We start from the raw sequence: 14,975 nt of genomic DNA on the forward strand, positions 1-14,975 counted from the left end.
GACTATACACGCACCATGGTTTAAGCACTGGTGTCTACTGTCAGCTATTATTTTTATGATTATCAGTGTGGAGACAGTATGTACATATGAGCCTATACATGTGTACACGGGCTAAGAGTGGTGACGAGGTTTATAAATACGAACGGTCTACTTTCATACCAGCAAGTCCTTTGCAAGACAGCAATAATTTGCATGATAGAGACAGTGCTTCAGGGAGAATTGTTCAAGATTACATAGTGGTGCATAGTTATTATGGATAAATGTTTATGTGCATACATTATATCATATCAGATGTAAAACACGACAAACAAAATGCAGTCCAAACCTACAAACAGTAAGGATACATCAAGGAAGGTATGCACCGATCTATTCATTCAATGAGACAAAAGCACAACAGCTTGGGTAGAGTAGTTAATCTATACAAATTCTACTATGGTTACATAAAACTAAATATCTGCCAACATCCCATTCATGTATAAACAAGCTTTCGCAAGCTTTTGCACCGACCACCTGTGACAGAATCACACACCTTAAAACTGCGCTTTTAGGGAAACTAACAACAAAAAAGGAAACCCATCATCATCAGTAGTAATACTTTTTGCATTCATGCAGCAATCTGGATATCATTTTATATCAGGTTAAACAAAGTCTGAATTCTTCACTAAAAAAAGAAAAAATAAGAGTGCTTCGGCTGCTATCTAATCACTCTTTTAGACAGTTTCCTTTGGCGCTTCAGGTCTAACTTCCAGGTGCCTAAGCAACAAGACAGTTGAAGGTGGGGAAAAAGAAATCAATAGCTGACTCGCTCTGTCACAAATGTAGCAAAGCTAAACTGAAAAAGTGATTTATCTTTTCTTTTTTGCTGAGAATGTACAGTGAAAACCTTTATTTTCTCACATGAAGAACATTTTCCCATCCTGTTTGCTGTACACTCATATCAAAAACAATCACATACTCAGTCCACCATTGCTCTTTAAATCAATATAAAATATAGGTTAACAATAAAATGAAACATGTGAGTGTCACTTATCTTTTTTCTTTCAACAGTACTTTCATTCTGAAAACCAACAGCTCATGGCTCATTGCAATCTTGGCTAGCATTGGCTATACACAAACACTGTACTGTCACTTAGTTAATCAAATATTCTATTAATAATCAGGAAAAAAATGAAATGGTCCAATTCATCTTAAATGCAGTGCTTCCAACTCCAAATCTGTTCAGATTTCTGAGGACTCTCACTAACATACTGTACTTATATATAGAATTTCAAACATTCACATACACTGCATGATATGGATATCTATATTTAGGTCTGTGTAAACCCTTGTGGCTACACTGTGACAGCAAAAGACATATATGCACATAACATTCCAGTTCTCCAACACAGGTGTAAATCCCTCTGGTCACCGGGTCGGAGTGAGGAGATGATTTTCCACTGACCTTTTCCTGCAGCTCCAGCCAGGTTCACACAATGTCTGAAAGGCTTATGGTATGCCATCGGTCATATGAGGGACACACTTAGACACACGTTTGACACTCTACCCTAGGCGCTTACAAATTTCAATTACCTGTATACTAGACACTGAAATGTGATTTCTGTTATCACACTGCCCAAAGGCTAGACTCAGCTGCCAAGCTACTACAGAGAGAAAACAGAATTTCTCTTCTTATTGTTTTATCTGGAGGGAAAAACACTAAAAATGCTGGACGCTTTATTCAGTAACATTAACCCCCCCCCCCCCCCCCCCCCCCCCCCAAAAAAAAGTTTATTTATGTGTTTTACTTAATTCATGTGCACTGGTTTCATATCAGCTCAGCGAAGTAAAGTATGCATGTCTCAGCTTGTTTTCATGCACTGATGTTAGTTCCCAACTCTGTTTCAATGTGCATGTGTTTGTGTGTTTGCACTTGTTAGCCTTACTCGATTTACAGCTCATGGCACGTCCCAAAAGCACTCAGCCAAGAGGAGACACCTTCATTTTTTTAAATTCATTCATAATATTAAATCACAATGCAGTAAAAATTACAAAAATAATATCACGATTTGAGAATTCTACAGTTTGATGCTGGTGGCTTGGGGGATGTCATTTGATGTTCTGGCTTTAGATTCACAATTTACAAGGTACTAGCAAAACAAGAGCCATGTGCTGTCACGGGTGTATTATAGCTAGTGAAACATTTTCAGCCTGCTCTACCCAAGCTGCGAATCCCATTTCCTGCAGCCTCACCACAGCAGTCACTCCCTGGAACAAATGCATAAGCCCAGGTGGGAATGTTGCTTGGCGACTACACTCCATTAAGCATTTGCTCCCAGTTTAAGCAAATGCTGCATTTTAATGCAGTGTTTATTTACAAAAGTTTTGTGGTTCCCTGGACTCCATGAGCAGCGGGAGATGGCAACAAAGGATGTAAACTGTCGGACCGGATCATCGCACAGGGGATTAATCTGTGTTTCTAAAGCACGGGGCTTTACAGAATAAAAACATCTGCCTACATTTCGGCTCTTCATTATGACTAACATGAAATATTGAGTAGAAATGCATCAAGGTCTTCTAGAGATCTTTGCTGAATTATGTATACACAGGAGTCCGTGGATAAACTGAGCACCAGAGAATTTGCTTGCGCCGTCTATTCCCCACAGCCCCTCGCTGCATGACCTTCCTCTCCATTACCTACACTACGGAGCATTTTTCACGTCAACACAATCAATTTTTGTTTGCCCTGATCCTGTTCTGCTTTTACGCCTCTTACTGGAACCAAAATCCTGCCATTCTTTACGCTACATTTCAGCTCATACACAAGAGCAGAGGGTAGCTGAAAGAGGTGCGGCACACACCCAACTCTGTAGTGGTATGGAACCAACATCTGTATGTATCGATTCAATCAGATTTCCTCCAACACATACTTGCAATTGGCTTCAGTATTTATTGCTCAGCCATTTGCGTGATTGATTTTTATATATGGGGAAGTCTACACAAACCGAATCCTACCCAGCAGCAAACATGCGTGCCAGTGGCCGAAAGCATCAAAGTACCACTCTAAATTGAAAATGCATGCAGCGCAAATTAAGCTCCACAGGAAAAGGGTAATTCAAGTTTGAGCATTGTGTTTGGTGACCACATTTTACAGAAAGCTTCAGTTTCTTCACAGGCTATCTTCCATGCTCATGTTGGAGCAAAAATTCACAGAAAACAGATTATTATCTGTTAGCCTCTTCTTTTTTCTTCTTGGAAGAAAAATATTTCTGGCTGCCACCACATATCAGCTATAAGCAGCATTTGAGCAGGCAATAAGTAACAGCTTTTTTGCAGTTCCATGTAAATAATACTTAAAATGCTTACCAAAGTCCCCAGGGACAAAGATGTCATAGACACAGGTCTGCCCTATGGTGTAATTATGCGGGTAGTTTGGGGACAGCACAGTTCCCTCTGAACCTGTGAAGTGACCTCCGCAGGGAGCTGTGGAGACAGCAAGGCAAGCAGCAGGGAAGCTCAGTTAACAAATATGAGGCAACCAGCTAATAATACCTGGAGGAAAAAGGGATTAAAATAAAATTAGTGCATCTATTGAAGGGTAAGCAGCTAAAAATCACACGCACACAAAAAAACAACAACAAACTTTAAAAGTTGCAGACAAATATAAATTTGTCCAGCAAATAAAAAATAATTTGACATATGAGAGACATTTTGGACACATCTTCAAAAAGAAGAGTGAGCCATAAACGCGGAAAAGAAAAGCCCTGAGATGTGCTTAGAAAGAGCCAACGGGGAGAAAACCTGCAAGGAAAAATACTTTTTGCCTTTAAAATACAGAAAAACACCATCAGTCTCGGGAACACAAAAGCACAGCATTCCCACATGCCTGTGACTTTAATCAGCCCATACGTCTCAGCACCCTGTTTTGAAAGATTCAGATTCAATGACTCAGCTAAAGTTGGTCTTTCATCAGACATCCAGCGATTTTTGAAGGTGCTTCGTTATGATGTATAATTCTAATTGATTGCATTTTCCTATCACTAACCTTTACAAAGCATATCCATTAATTTTAATATCTGCTAATACAGCGTGTGGCTAAAGCTAGACTAAGGTCGCTTAAATTTAATTGTCATTAAACATACATCTCTCAAAACTTTCCTGCTACTCTCAGCAGATATTTAGCCAGTGATATTCAGTAGGCTTGTTAATATTAGTTGCAGTCTGTCTTGCTACTGCATCGCATCTCATAGTCTGATCTTAAGCTGTTGATAATGTACCTAATTAGCTAAGAGTCGCTCTAATGCATTTACCACAGACCTCACTGACCGAGCCATCAGGTGGGAGAGCCTCGACTGTAAACAAACACACAGTTATTTGTATTAGGGAAGCTGTCACCAGCTGCTCTGAACCCCCCTATGGCCCACACTGTGCACATGTCACTGCTGTTCCATCGAGCAGCACATGAGAAGTGAGCAGAGGTGCAGAAGAATGGATCAGCGATTTATCCGCATTTGGTTGCTGAAGTAGCAAGAGGCATGTAATCAAACACATGTGACACGGGCACGCGAGGCTCTAATTCAAGCTGATTTGTCAGACAGAATGGGAGACATGGTGCTGTGGTGGGGGAGGAATCTGAGAATGCTACTAGTGGGAAGGAAAGCAAACTGCGCTGTCAATCTCGAGTAGGAAAGAGCGGCACCAAGGAAAGCAAGGGATTCTCAAGATATGCTTTAACGGTTTCTGTCTGACAGCCGAGTGCAGTGCTGCACAGAGAAGAGGGCAGGCTGCAAAACCACTCATTTTATGTTTTGTAAAAGGCTGATAGTTACGAAAGAAAGCTAAATGCTTCAGAGAAAAAGGCGAGTTATTACCTCATATGATTACATAAATGGTGATTTAAGAACTCAGTGCATGAATCATATTGACCCTTTCCTTTATTCTACTTTTCTTACATACACAAGGGAGAAAATGGAGCAAATTGTAGCATAATAAAACAAATCTACTATACTGAAAGTACAAGAATAATCTGTAAAGTATGATACCACTAGTCAAGAAGCCCACAGGATGCCCTTAAGTTTGGGTAAGAATCACAGTTATACTCTATACTAAATATAAGTTTCTGACCTGAGTGACCTTGACTAAAAGTCCTGCTGTCTGTAGTACAATTTAACAACTGAAAACACAGTGAGCCATTATAGACTTGTTTAATGTAAACAGAGTGTACAGCTTGCTAAATAACATAAAGGAACAGTAGCTGGCCATATGTTGAGGCAGCTGAAGCCATTACATTTAGCCTTGAGACGGTTCAGTCATCAGTTCAGATGCATTTTCAAAGTGAAAACACTTAACGGAGAGCTGTTGATGGACTCTTTAGTAAAACACATAACCCCAGGGCTGTTTAGTGAAGTTACAGAGGTGTCAACTGTAAAAGCAATGAATAGCTCCCTGGCGTGAGGCTGGGTGCTCCCGTTCAGTATGTTCAGTGCAGTAAATGAGCGCTGAATTCTAATTTAACCTTGATAGATTTAAGACTATGACAAATATTAAAACGATTACCGCGAAGAGAAGAAATTGGATATCTCACTCCTTGCATCTTTTTGCATTTCTTATCACACTGTAGAGTTACCTTAAATTCAAATCAGTAGTGGTAAATGGTTTGTCATGAATATTGCTATTCACCATGAAATGCTGAACCTACAGAATGCCAACAACAATAAAACGACGCATTTGCAAACGAACGTTATGTTCACTAGTTTATTACATGTGCTAGTTTATTACATCAAATTATAGCTGAATGCAATTTGCCATTTGGGAGTGTCGTTTAAATCCAGAAGACACAAATACCATGCAGGGCAGAGTACTGTGTGGATCTGGAATTGGACACTATGCTTTGACTCACTCATGATATGCTGTAGTTTGCCCTCCATAATCCCAGTTCATGAGTGCTACACTACAGCTGAACCCATTATATTTTTGTCTTTATTGAGTGACCAGAATGTGCTATGTTCTACATGTGCATCAAACAGACAGCAGCGTGCGCCACATTTCAGCTCTTTTTTTTAAACACAGCGCTCTCCTGGTATCACACTGTATCAAATATTGACCAAACAGCTGGAGTGCAGTTTTCTGCTTCTAAGGCCTTCTGTTATTGCCGAGGTGTTGCCTCTTACCTTGACAACTTGGTTTAGCTCTGTCCCACTCGGGTCTCTTGCTGTTGCCCATGACACATGTCAGTGTCGAGTAACCCTGCAGCAGGTAGCCAGCCTCGCAATGAAATGTCACCATAGATCCCAGCTTGTAGTCAGTACCCATTCTAGTGCCATTCATCACATTCCCGGGATCAAAACACGCCTCCCGCAGTTTAGCTGCCAATCAAACAAAACAAAGCTTTTACAACAGTGACAACTACCTAAAATGAGAGGGATTTGTTAAATGCATTAAGCGTTACACAGATTGCAAGTTTCTGTTTAAATTAACAGCACTGTGGTATTAAAAACATTAATTAAGATTGTAAATTTGTGGCAATAGAGGAGGCTGGGTCTTAGGCTAATCTCCAAGTAGCTGTGTGTAGTGTTGTGTTCAAAAGACAAGATGTGTATCAAAGGAAATCCCCTGCTGAACTACATAAACATATTCAGTGGAAATGCTTAAAGAAGCGCATGCTCAAGCCTTTAGAGTACCTTTGTATTCCAAATGAAAGCCAGTGTAGCTCACAGAGCCGTCGCTACGAAATGCCAAGTACATGAAGTTGGAAGTGCTCTCAATCTTCTCAGGAAGTTTACTGTCTTGGAAGCTGCCAATCAGATGGGCGCTGCTGTCTGGCCCATTGTAGATGTACAAGAAATCATAGTTTGGCTCAATACTGAAGCTGTGACAAGCAAAAGAAAGAAACAAATGAAAGATAAAAACAGTTATTATTTTGCCAAGCCTTAACCACCAGATTGTACAGATTGAGAGATTTAGAATGCAATTGGGTCTCAAAATGAAAGTGTGCACTGCAATGCTAGAAGTGAGTCATGCCAAGCGATTTGTTTTGCATCTCCAGACAAAGAGATAAAAAAAGATATCTCCCCCAAGAGGTGAGAAGAGATTAAATTGTTGTGACACTGCGGTGGCACAAAATCTTCCCAGACGGCGACGGCAATGCAGTGTGAAAAGATCGTTTCATATTGTAGCGCTGTATATCAAATCACATGCTGCAGTCAGAGAGAGAGGGGAGCATTTGTTTTCAAAATAATGAGCGCGGTTTATGACGAAAATGTAAATAGCTTGGAGATAATTGCATTTGAGTTGGATCAAGGCAACTCCAATTTAAAATCATAACCCCATCCTTTCATTTGGCAATTCCCAAGAGTCAGAGAGAGAGAGAGAACGGCATTGTGCTAACTCTATTAGACGTTTGTTTTGAAAGACAAAGCTGAAGAAGAAACATGGCGAGTTCTCCGCCTTCACCGCGAAGTGTGCGGAAGTACAGAAACAGCAGTGTACCTTTTGTTCCTTTCCAGGCTTTCGCAAAAAGTACTCGACAGTCAAAAGAAGACTGCCCAAGAAAACTGGCCTCGGGCGCATCTGTGGCTTTGCTTTGCAGATATTGGTGCTGCATGCTTAGATTGCAATTAATAATGCAAAGCACACAGTCGGACTATCTTTCAGCATATTTAACGAGATGCACTCCTATCACAATTCTGCGATATAGTATTCACCCACAAACCATGTTTCCCCACATTTCAGCAAAGCAGGCTGAAATACTACTCCTTCTAAGTGTCTGTAAAGGCACCGCTGCTTTCTCCCTATCTCCCAACACACCTTGGCTCAAACTTAGGTCTACTGCTTAACACACATGGTCAACTGTGCTTAATGCTGTGATGCTATAGCAGGTTCCACTGCAGAAAACAAGCAATTCCATTGCACAGTCCGATCCACTGCACATCCACTGAGAACTGAGTCCATTCTGTTTCAGACAGGTTACAAAAAAATACCACAGGTTTAGGGAAAGAGTCAGCTTGTAAGCTATTGGCCCATGTTCTTAAGGGACAACACTATTTTTCTTTATCTATTGGCCTTCTCACATCCTGCAAATTCGTCAAGTCCTCACATTTCTTTTGACTAAATACTTAATATAAGTGAAAAGTCCACACGTGTGAATAATACATCAACCCATGTGGTTTAGGTTCTGGTGTTGTCGTATTACCTGATGAAAGCCAGGGAGATGACATAGTCAGAGTGAACTGCGATAAGCCAGTCACAGTCTTTGCTGTGTGGGTAGGGATGGGGGTAGTTGGGAGAAAGGATGAATCCTGAAGACCCTGTCACATTCCCACCACAAGGAGCTTGAGAGATAAAAAGGAGGACGAGATGAATGAGAAAAAAAGCTGTGAACACATAAGTAGTCTTTAAATGTGCTGCAAATGCCTTTAGCTAAATTCAGCTTGATACATGTGAGGCATGTACACTTATGGGTCGTTAAATTTAACTGGCTATTTCTATAACCTTTGTAAATCTCCATCAGCCGGTGGTGCAGTAACAACGATTAGGGCATTAGAAAGGCCACTGTTTTCCCCCTTTGCATTATAACACCGTGATACGCCTGACAATTGAGCTGATTCATTTCAATACGGTGTGCTTTTACAACACAATGCAATGCAGCATCTATGAAGTGTGTATTTTTCAGATATAAATGACTGAAAAAACAGTATGTATCCCTTACAAGACTTTATTCCATATGTTATCATGTTAATTATTTAATCCGCCTTCATTGCTCCTTAATCTCTCTGGGACTATGTGAACGCGTCAAGTATCAATGTAGCAAATCAATCTGAAAGTCAACAGACTCAGTAGCATGGCTATGTTTGTGACTATTTCAATGTCATTTTTACTGCCTCGGGCACTCCCCCACTCCCCATAATTCTTTGCGCGTCTGTCAACTGTTGATTTTGATGAATAAACTAACAACTGTCACAGCACAATGAAGCAGTGTTTGTAACACGACGGTGACTGTGCTGTTTTTATTAGGCATGGTGACACTTTATTAGCACATGAACAGCTGACATTTACATCAAGTTTTCAGTAACACAGAGATGCTTCTGGTGTCAGTGGATTATGCCAAGTTGTGTGATTTTGTAATTGCACTCCAAGACTTGCAAACGCCTAGGTCTTTCATGACGAGAAAAAGAGTCTGTTAGACCAGTTGGCAGCAACTCAAGAACATTTAGGTTTCTTTGGACCTACTTAGTGTAATTATTTCTAATTGCATTGTTAGGTAATTAGCCGTTAAGCTCCAATAAGACACTGTTTTGGGAGACCATAGACTACTCAGTCTTTTAACCAACAACAGAAGTGGATTTGTCCACATAAGAGCTGGCAACAGCTCAAACATATCTGAAGAGTGTTGTTTATTCTACACACACTTTTAAGACATGAGTGAGAGAGAGTTATAGTCTCATCTGCAGTCAGTTAATAGACAAACTCTTTGCTCTACCTCTTCCTCTCCACATCTCTTCTTCCCTCTGATCCTCTACACTTCCCTGCGCAACTTCTTTCTTCAATCTCCTCCACACTACCTCCCTTCTCTCTTTAAATCTTTCGCTCTCTCACCAATGCAGCTTGGAGGGCTGGGTTGCCAGTAGTATCTATTTTCCACTTGGATGCAGGTGATTCTGCTCTCTCCCTGCAATTCATATCCCGGATCACAGGAGAAGGTCACAGAGTCACCCGGCTCCCGCCCTTCTCCGTTGCGACTGCCATTCATGGGAATACCTGGATCTCTGCAGGCTGTTGCAAGCGAACCTGAAGGGCAAACACATACGTGTGATTCACAGACACACACCAAAAGCAGCTGGGGTCCGACATAAAATGCACAGGAAAGAATGCACAAGCGTTTCCATGTAGGGTTATGTTTAAACTGCAGCTCAAACAGAGTTACAGCACAGAGCCCATCACAGCTCATATCAGTCAAAATCCTGCCATGTTTTCCTAATCTGTTTCTCTAAAACACAGCTATGCAGCAGCCAAAGGCTTTGATAATGTTCTGGTAAATTCTGCTGGATTTCACAAATATTCAGCATAACAGACTCTCAAGATAGACTCAAGGCTAGTTTAGTTTATTGAACTTCTGTGTTGTTGTTGTTGTTGTTATTGCTGTTTTTCCTAAATCAAACATATCCAACGGCTCATCAAATTAAATATGTAAAACACAGAAATTTGATCTAAAAGGGCAATGTCTATTATATAGCATTCAATGTGATTAATATTTCATAATGTCACATACAGTAAAGTGAAACAAAGCTTTTACGAGTCCTCTGAAAATTAAGTACACCCTATATTCAATAGCTTGTAGAAACAGCTTTAGGAGAAATTACTTGAAGAAATCATTTTCTTCAATCATTCTCATGACTGACTCACTGACTGCAAAGCGCCCAGGTCCCATGGCTGCAAAACAAGCCCAAATCATCATCATCCTTCCACTTCCGTGCTTTAGTTGTCATGATCCACGATGATGTGTGAAGTGTTTGTTTATACGTGTGCCTCCTCCCATTAGAGTGTGAAGCTCTCTCTCCAAAGTGTGTGTACGTATTTATGTGTTTGCCCCTGACTGCTGGTTTGAAAAATTGCAAAATTAACCCAGTAACTTGCAGGTTTTGTTCCCCGAAACCCCATTCATGTCCTCATTTATAAAGTTGCTATTAGAGCGTGTAATAGAGATAATTAATTTGCATTGAACACCAAAATCCTGGTGTATTGTTATTTCACTATTTTATTTTATTTTTAATCTAATCATTCAGTTGTCAAAACAGCTATACGGATAGAAACAACAATTAGGTCGAATTGTTATTAGCTGAGAATAAAATCTATAGTCTCCATCTTTCTAACACTGTGACTCTGTGGACAGTAATGCAGTTGTCAAGCTGTCAGCCAGCTTCCCCACACTGAAAACATTTAGTGCACCTCACTGCAGTAATCACTGTTTACATCAAACCTGTCTGTGTAAAGGTTTGGACATATACAACACTGATCAATAATCAATCATTTGTCATGTTGTAATCAGTCAAATTAATGGAAAAATGTCTGTCATAGATGGGCACATAATAATCAGACAATAATAATCAATAATAATCAGACCCAAACAATATAACCCCCCTAATAAAATTATGAATTATCTTGCATAAATAGGGTGTTGATTTTCTTTACCCATTTCCGGTATTACCAGCAAAGTAGTTGCATGTTATCATCTGGGAATTTACCCAGATTTATTTATTTATTTAGACAAAGATTTTGACTCCCCCAAAGTTTAGCATAAAGTTACGCAGATATAGATGGGATCCAGGAGATGATGTGAATAAGTGAATGAAGCTGGTTCTGAAATTACTTTAGGCTTCTAAAACTCAACTAAATATATTTTAAAATGAGTTTTTAAAGCAGCTGCAGAGAGCTGATTGTGTTTTGAAAATTTCATGTTAAAATTTCTTCACAAATTGAAATTCATTCATTAGATGATATCAAGCAACATTTTTGAAAGGTTCAGCATCTGAAATTCAGACTATGACATATATTTTCAGCTACAAAAAACCTAAATCAGTCTCAGTGGGTTGACCCAGAACCCGTTTCGCCTGAAGCTGTCATAGGCTCCGTAATGGATCAGTAAACATGTCCACTTGCACAGCAGGATGGTATTTACAACGGTTCATCCACTAAAAACAATTCTGAAATAATTAAAACCTGTAAAAGCTTCAATTTCAATTTCTTATCTTTACAGTAAATCCATTAAACACTCAGCAAGCTGTCTTGTATTTTTTGAGTTGATATAAAATTATTATTCACAGAAACTGAGTAAAATGTTTGCTGGTTAAACTGGGAAACATTACAGAAGAGTTTGCTGCAAATGTCATCACACATTTTTATCCACTAATAAAAAAAAACTTTAATTAAAAATTGAGGTTATTGCATCCCATCAGTACATTAAATTTATACTAAATAATTACTGAAAAAATTAAAGTGTCATAAAACTGCAGCAAAATTTTTTTTATTGAACTAAAAAAAACTGACTCCAGAGCAGATCCTCCCAGGCTCTGTTGCTATCTGAGTAACCAATATCACAGGTCCATCAGAGAACTATCTGATATGTTTCTTCAGACTTTTAGCGTCAGTTTCTGTCAGCAACATTTTATCAGGTTACAGTTTCCAGCTTCATCTAATGAAAATTCAAGGATGGTAAATGATGACAAATGATGAAAAAATATGAATCTTAAAAAAAAGATGACAGAGTGGTTCAAGGTGATTTTCTTTCCTCTTGTTTTTTTTAAGATAAATATCATGTTCAGCACTGACATGCTTCATATTCCTTAGTCCACTGAAATGAAATTGATTCTCTGTGCTTTATTTACCCGTTGCCATGGTGAATTTTGGTATCAGAGCTCCACTGATGATGGCCTTCGTTCTTTACTCACGCACAAGCTTAACTTAAGGTGAATAAACACAGAGTTGATTAAACTAAATCTGATTAGCTCTTCTGGAACCAAAATCTCAGAGTTGCTGATCACAGTTACTCAGCTCAGAGTTTGTTTTTAAACGCAGAGTTCGATGAACCTGCTTCCTGGAATAGAGCCCTGGGTTGTTAGCTAAAAGCCTTGAAGAAACAGTCTTTGTAAACAGTAAATTGTAAATAATTATACACATATGCACACAGTGAGCAGTTCAGTAGGAGTGAGAATCTCTTTCTGTTGAAATCCTTTTTCTTTTGTTTATTGCTTAGGAGTACAGGTTAAAGAATTGTCTACTGTTTGCCTTTTATTTTGTTTTAGGGAACATTACGAACAATAAGAAACTTCTGTTAGTCATTTTGGCATTGCTTACCTCTGAAGTGAATAAACTGCTGCTCAACATCTTGAATTGTTATGTGCTGCAGGCTTTTTCTTGGGAGTGGTAGAGTCTCATGTTAGCTGCATGTTGGATGTCTAATTTACCCCTAGGATGGGGACCTAACGAGCTTCAACCAAATGTGTTGCTGTGCATTATAGACAAGCATCTCTACTTTTAGTCTCATCTGTCCAGCTGTGCTGCCATGTTGCAGGATGCTTTCTGCTTGAAATAAGCCACGCTTGTTCAATGTTTCTCTAATTGTACTATGATGAACATGCCAACTGATGCCTGTGTAGTCTGAGACATAGCAAATTAAATCAAAATCCAATATAAAAAAATCTTCCACGGTATTTTTATGGGTTAGATTTTGTTCTTCATCTTAGTGCCTGGTGGAAACTCTCACTACCACATTAATTTGATAGTGGGAGTGATTTCTTGCTTACATTTTTATTTAAGGTAGTATATTCTTAATGAAATCCTACATGACTATTGTTCCCATCATCCCTTCCCTATTACTCGCATTCAGTTCTGAAAACCACCAGCCTCAGGCAAGCAGCGTATTTAAGTACAGCATGTCTGCAGAATCAGTTCCATTTTGCAGCGCAGTGCAGTAAATCCCATATAATTGATTTTTGTATTAGGCTGCCTGTATGCTAAAGAAAACAAAAACATTACAAGCTCATCATATTTGGCATGCATGTTGTTTCATTTTCAGTTTGCTTCCAGATGCTTAGTTTTGAAAGTAGTCATCAGCAAAGCAAATGCATTATGTCACAGCAGCAAATATTGCATAGTAGACAGTCAGCAGTGAAGTGTAATATATCAGAGACTTTCACTGCTCATCAAGACATTATTACAAATTATTCTAAGAGATCCATAAGACACAAATGGAAAAGAACAATATTTGGGAATCTATTAGAAGTCAACAGAGAAAGAGGCTTCAGCATACTCCTTTCATGCACTGAATTTGTGTGATGATCCTTATACAGATCTGCTCAGCAAGACATTAGGCAGCGGTAAACAACATACTTGTACATTGAATTAATCACACTATTCTCAACTCTTTGCAGAAACTGTTATTGAGATCAAGGGAAAAAAAATACTACCACATAGCTATGTAGCTCGCAAGATACACTCACTTGAGAAGTCAATGGCAAAGCCAGACTTGGTGATGTAAAAATCAGTCTCAAACTGAATGGTGACGATGTTGAGAGTCGAGTGGATTCCTTCAGGCAGCAGTGAGCCACTAACTTCCTTCAGAGACATTTCATTCTCAGGAGGCCCATCCCAAACCTTCAGGATGTCATGGGATGCCTCTGTGTCGAATGCAAGAAACTGGAGGCTGAAAGAGGTGAACACAAAAGATTGTTGGCATAGTTTGGTTTTAGTTCACCGCAAGTCTCTATCGCTGACCATATGCAAACTCTCTATTAGCTTACATATGGTTAGAATGAGTTAACATTAAATCAATTCTTGTATTCTCTTTTTGTACTGACGTAAATGAAGTTTGCATTCATCGTACACTGCAAATACAATGAAAACCCCTCAAGCTGGGGCACCAAATAGGTGTTGAACTTAGCAAGATTCAATTAATTCTAGAAACAATGTCCCTTTGCTTTTGGGCATTTTAGCTGAGATTTGCTATCATCAATCAACTTCTTCTAAAGTCAGAATTACACTATGAGACCACAGACTTATCTGCAATCTCATCAAGAGATGGCCCGAAGCAGCTCATCTCACAGAGAATGTGTGCTTGACTTTATGAAATCATATCATGTTTACTTCGACCTCTGAGCCCAAATCGGTTTTATTTCACAGTAATAGTGGGAGCTCTCAGCCAAAACAAAGGAAGAAAAAAAAAAGCTTCCATGTCCCAGTAATATTCCTCTGGGTGCTGTCACAGTGTCTACAAAGTCCCTCACACAATCATTCTTAATGGAGCTGCTGCAGGCCGTTTTTCTTGATGACATCTAACTTGAGAGGCGAATTCTTCATGTTCAAAATCTTAACTGCACATTACAACATCTCATGCAAACATTTTACGGATGTTTTCATCTTTAAGTCCTTTGAAGTCAGGGCAAGTTATCTGACCTCCATTAATTTATGATGCATTTAAATCATCTCCCCGCAGTTTAGTTCTAGGC

The 14,975-nt window shown here is 39.3% G+C and overlaps 1 protein-coding gene across 10 annotated transcripts in view; it reads right to left on the bottom strand.

The window, feature by feature from the left end:
- Positions 1-14,975, bottom strand: part of LOC308404971 (CUB and sushi domain-containing protein 3-like) — a 251,895-nt gene that overhangs the window by 104,648 nt on the left and 132,272 nt on the right. For all 10 annotated transcript variants that reach the window (XR_013973240.1, XM_080895307.1, XM_080895306.1 and 7 more), the window contains 6 exons: positions 13,971-14,173; positions 9,571-9,762; positions 8,168-8,306; positions 6,657-6,844; positions 6,147-6,341; positions 3,343-3,459 (listed from right to left, as the gene is read on the bottom strand). Coding sequence is in view for 9 of the 10 variants with exons in the window: in XM_080895307.1 (XP_080751433.1) it covers positions 3,343-3,459; positions 6,147-6,341; positions 6,657-6,844; positions 8,168-8,306; positions 9,571-9,762; positions 13,971-14,173 (1,034 nt within the window). In the remaining variant the exon portion in view is untranslated. The remainder of the gene's footprint in view (positions 1-3,342; positions 3,460-6,146; positions 6,342-6,656; positions 6,845-8,167; positions 8,307-9,570; positions 9,763-13,970; positions 14,174-14,975) is intronic.

The sequence above is a fragment of the Rhamphochromis sp. 'chilingali' genome (assembly GCF_963969265.1).
Source record: "Rhamphochromis sp. 'chilingali' genome assembly, chromosome: 11".
Lineage (NCBI taxonomy): Eukaryota > Metazoa > Chordata > Actinopteri > Cichliformes > Cichlidae > Rhamphochromis > Rhamphochromis sp. 'chilingali'.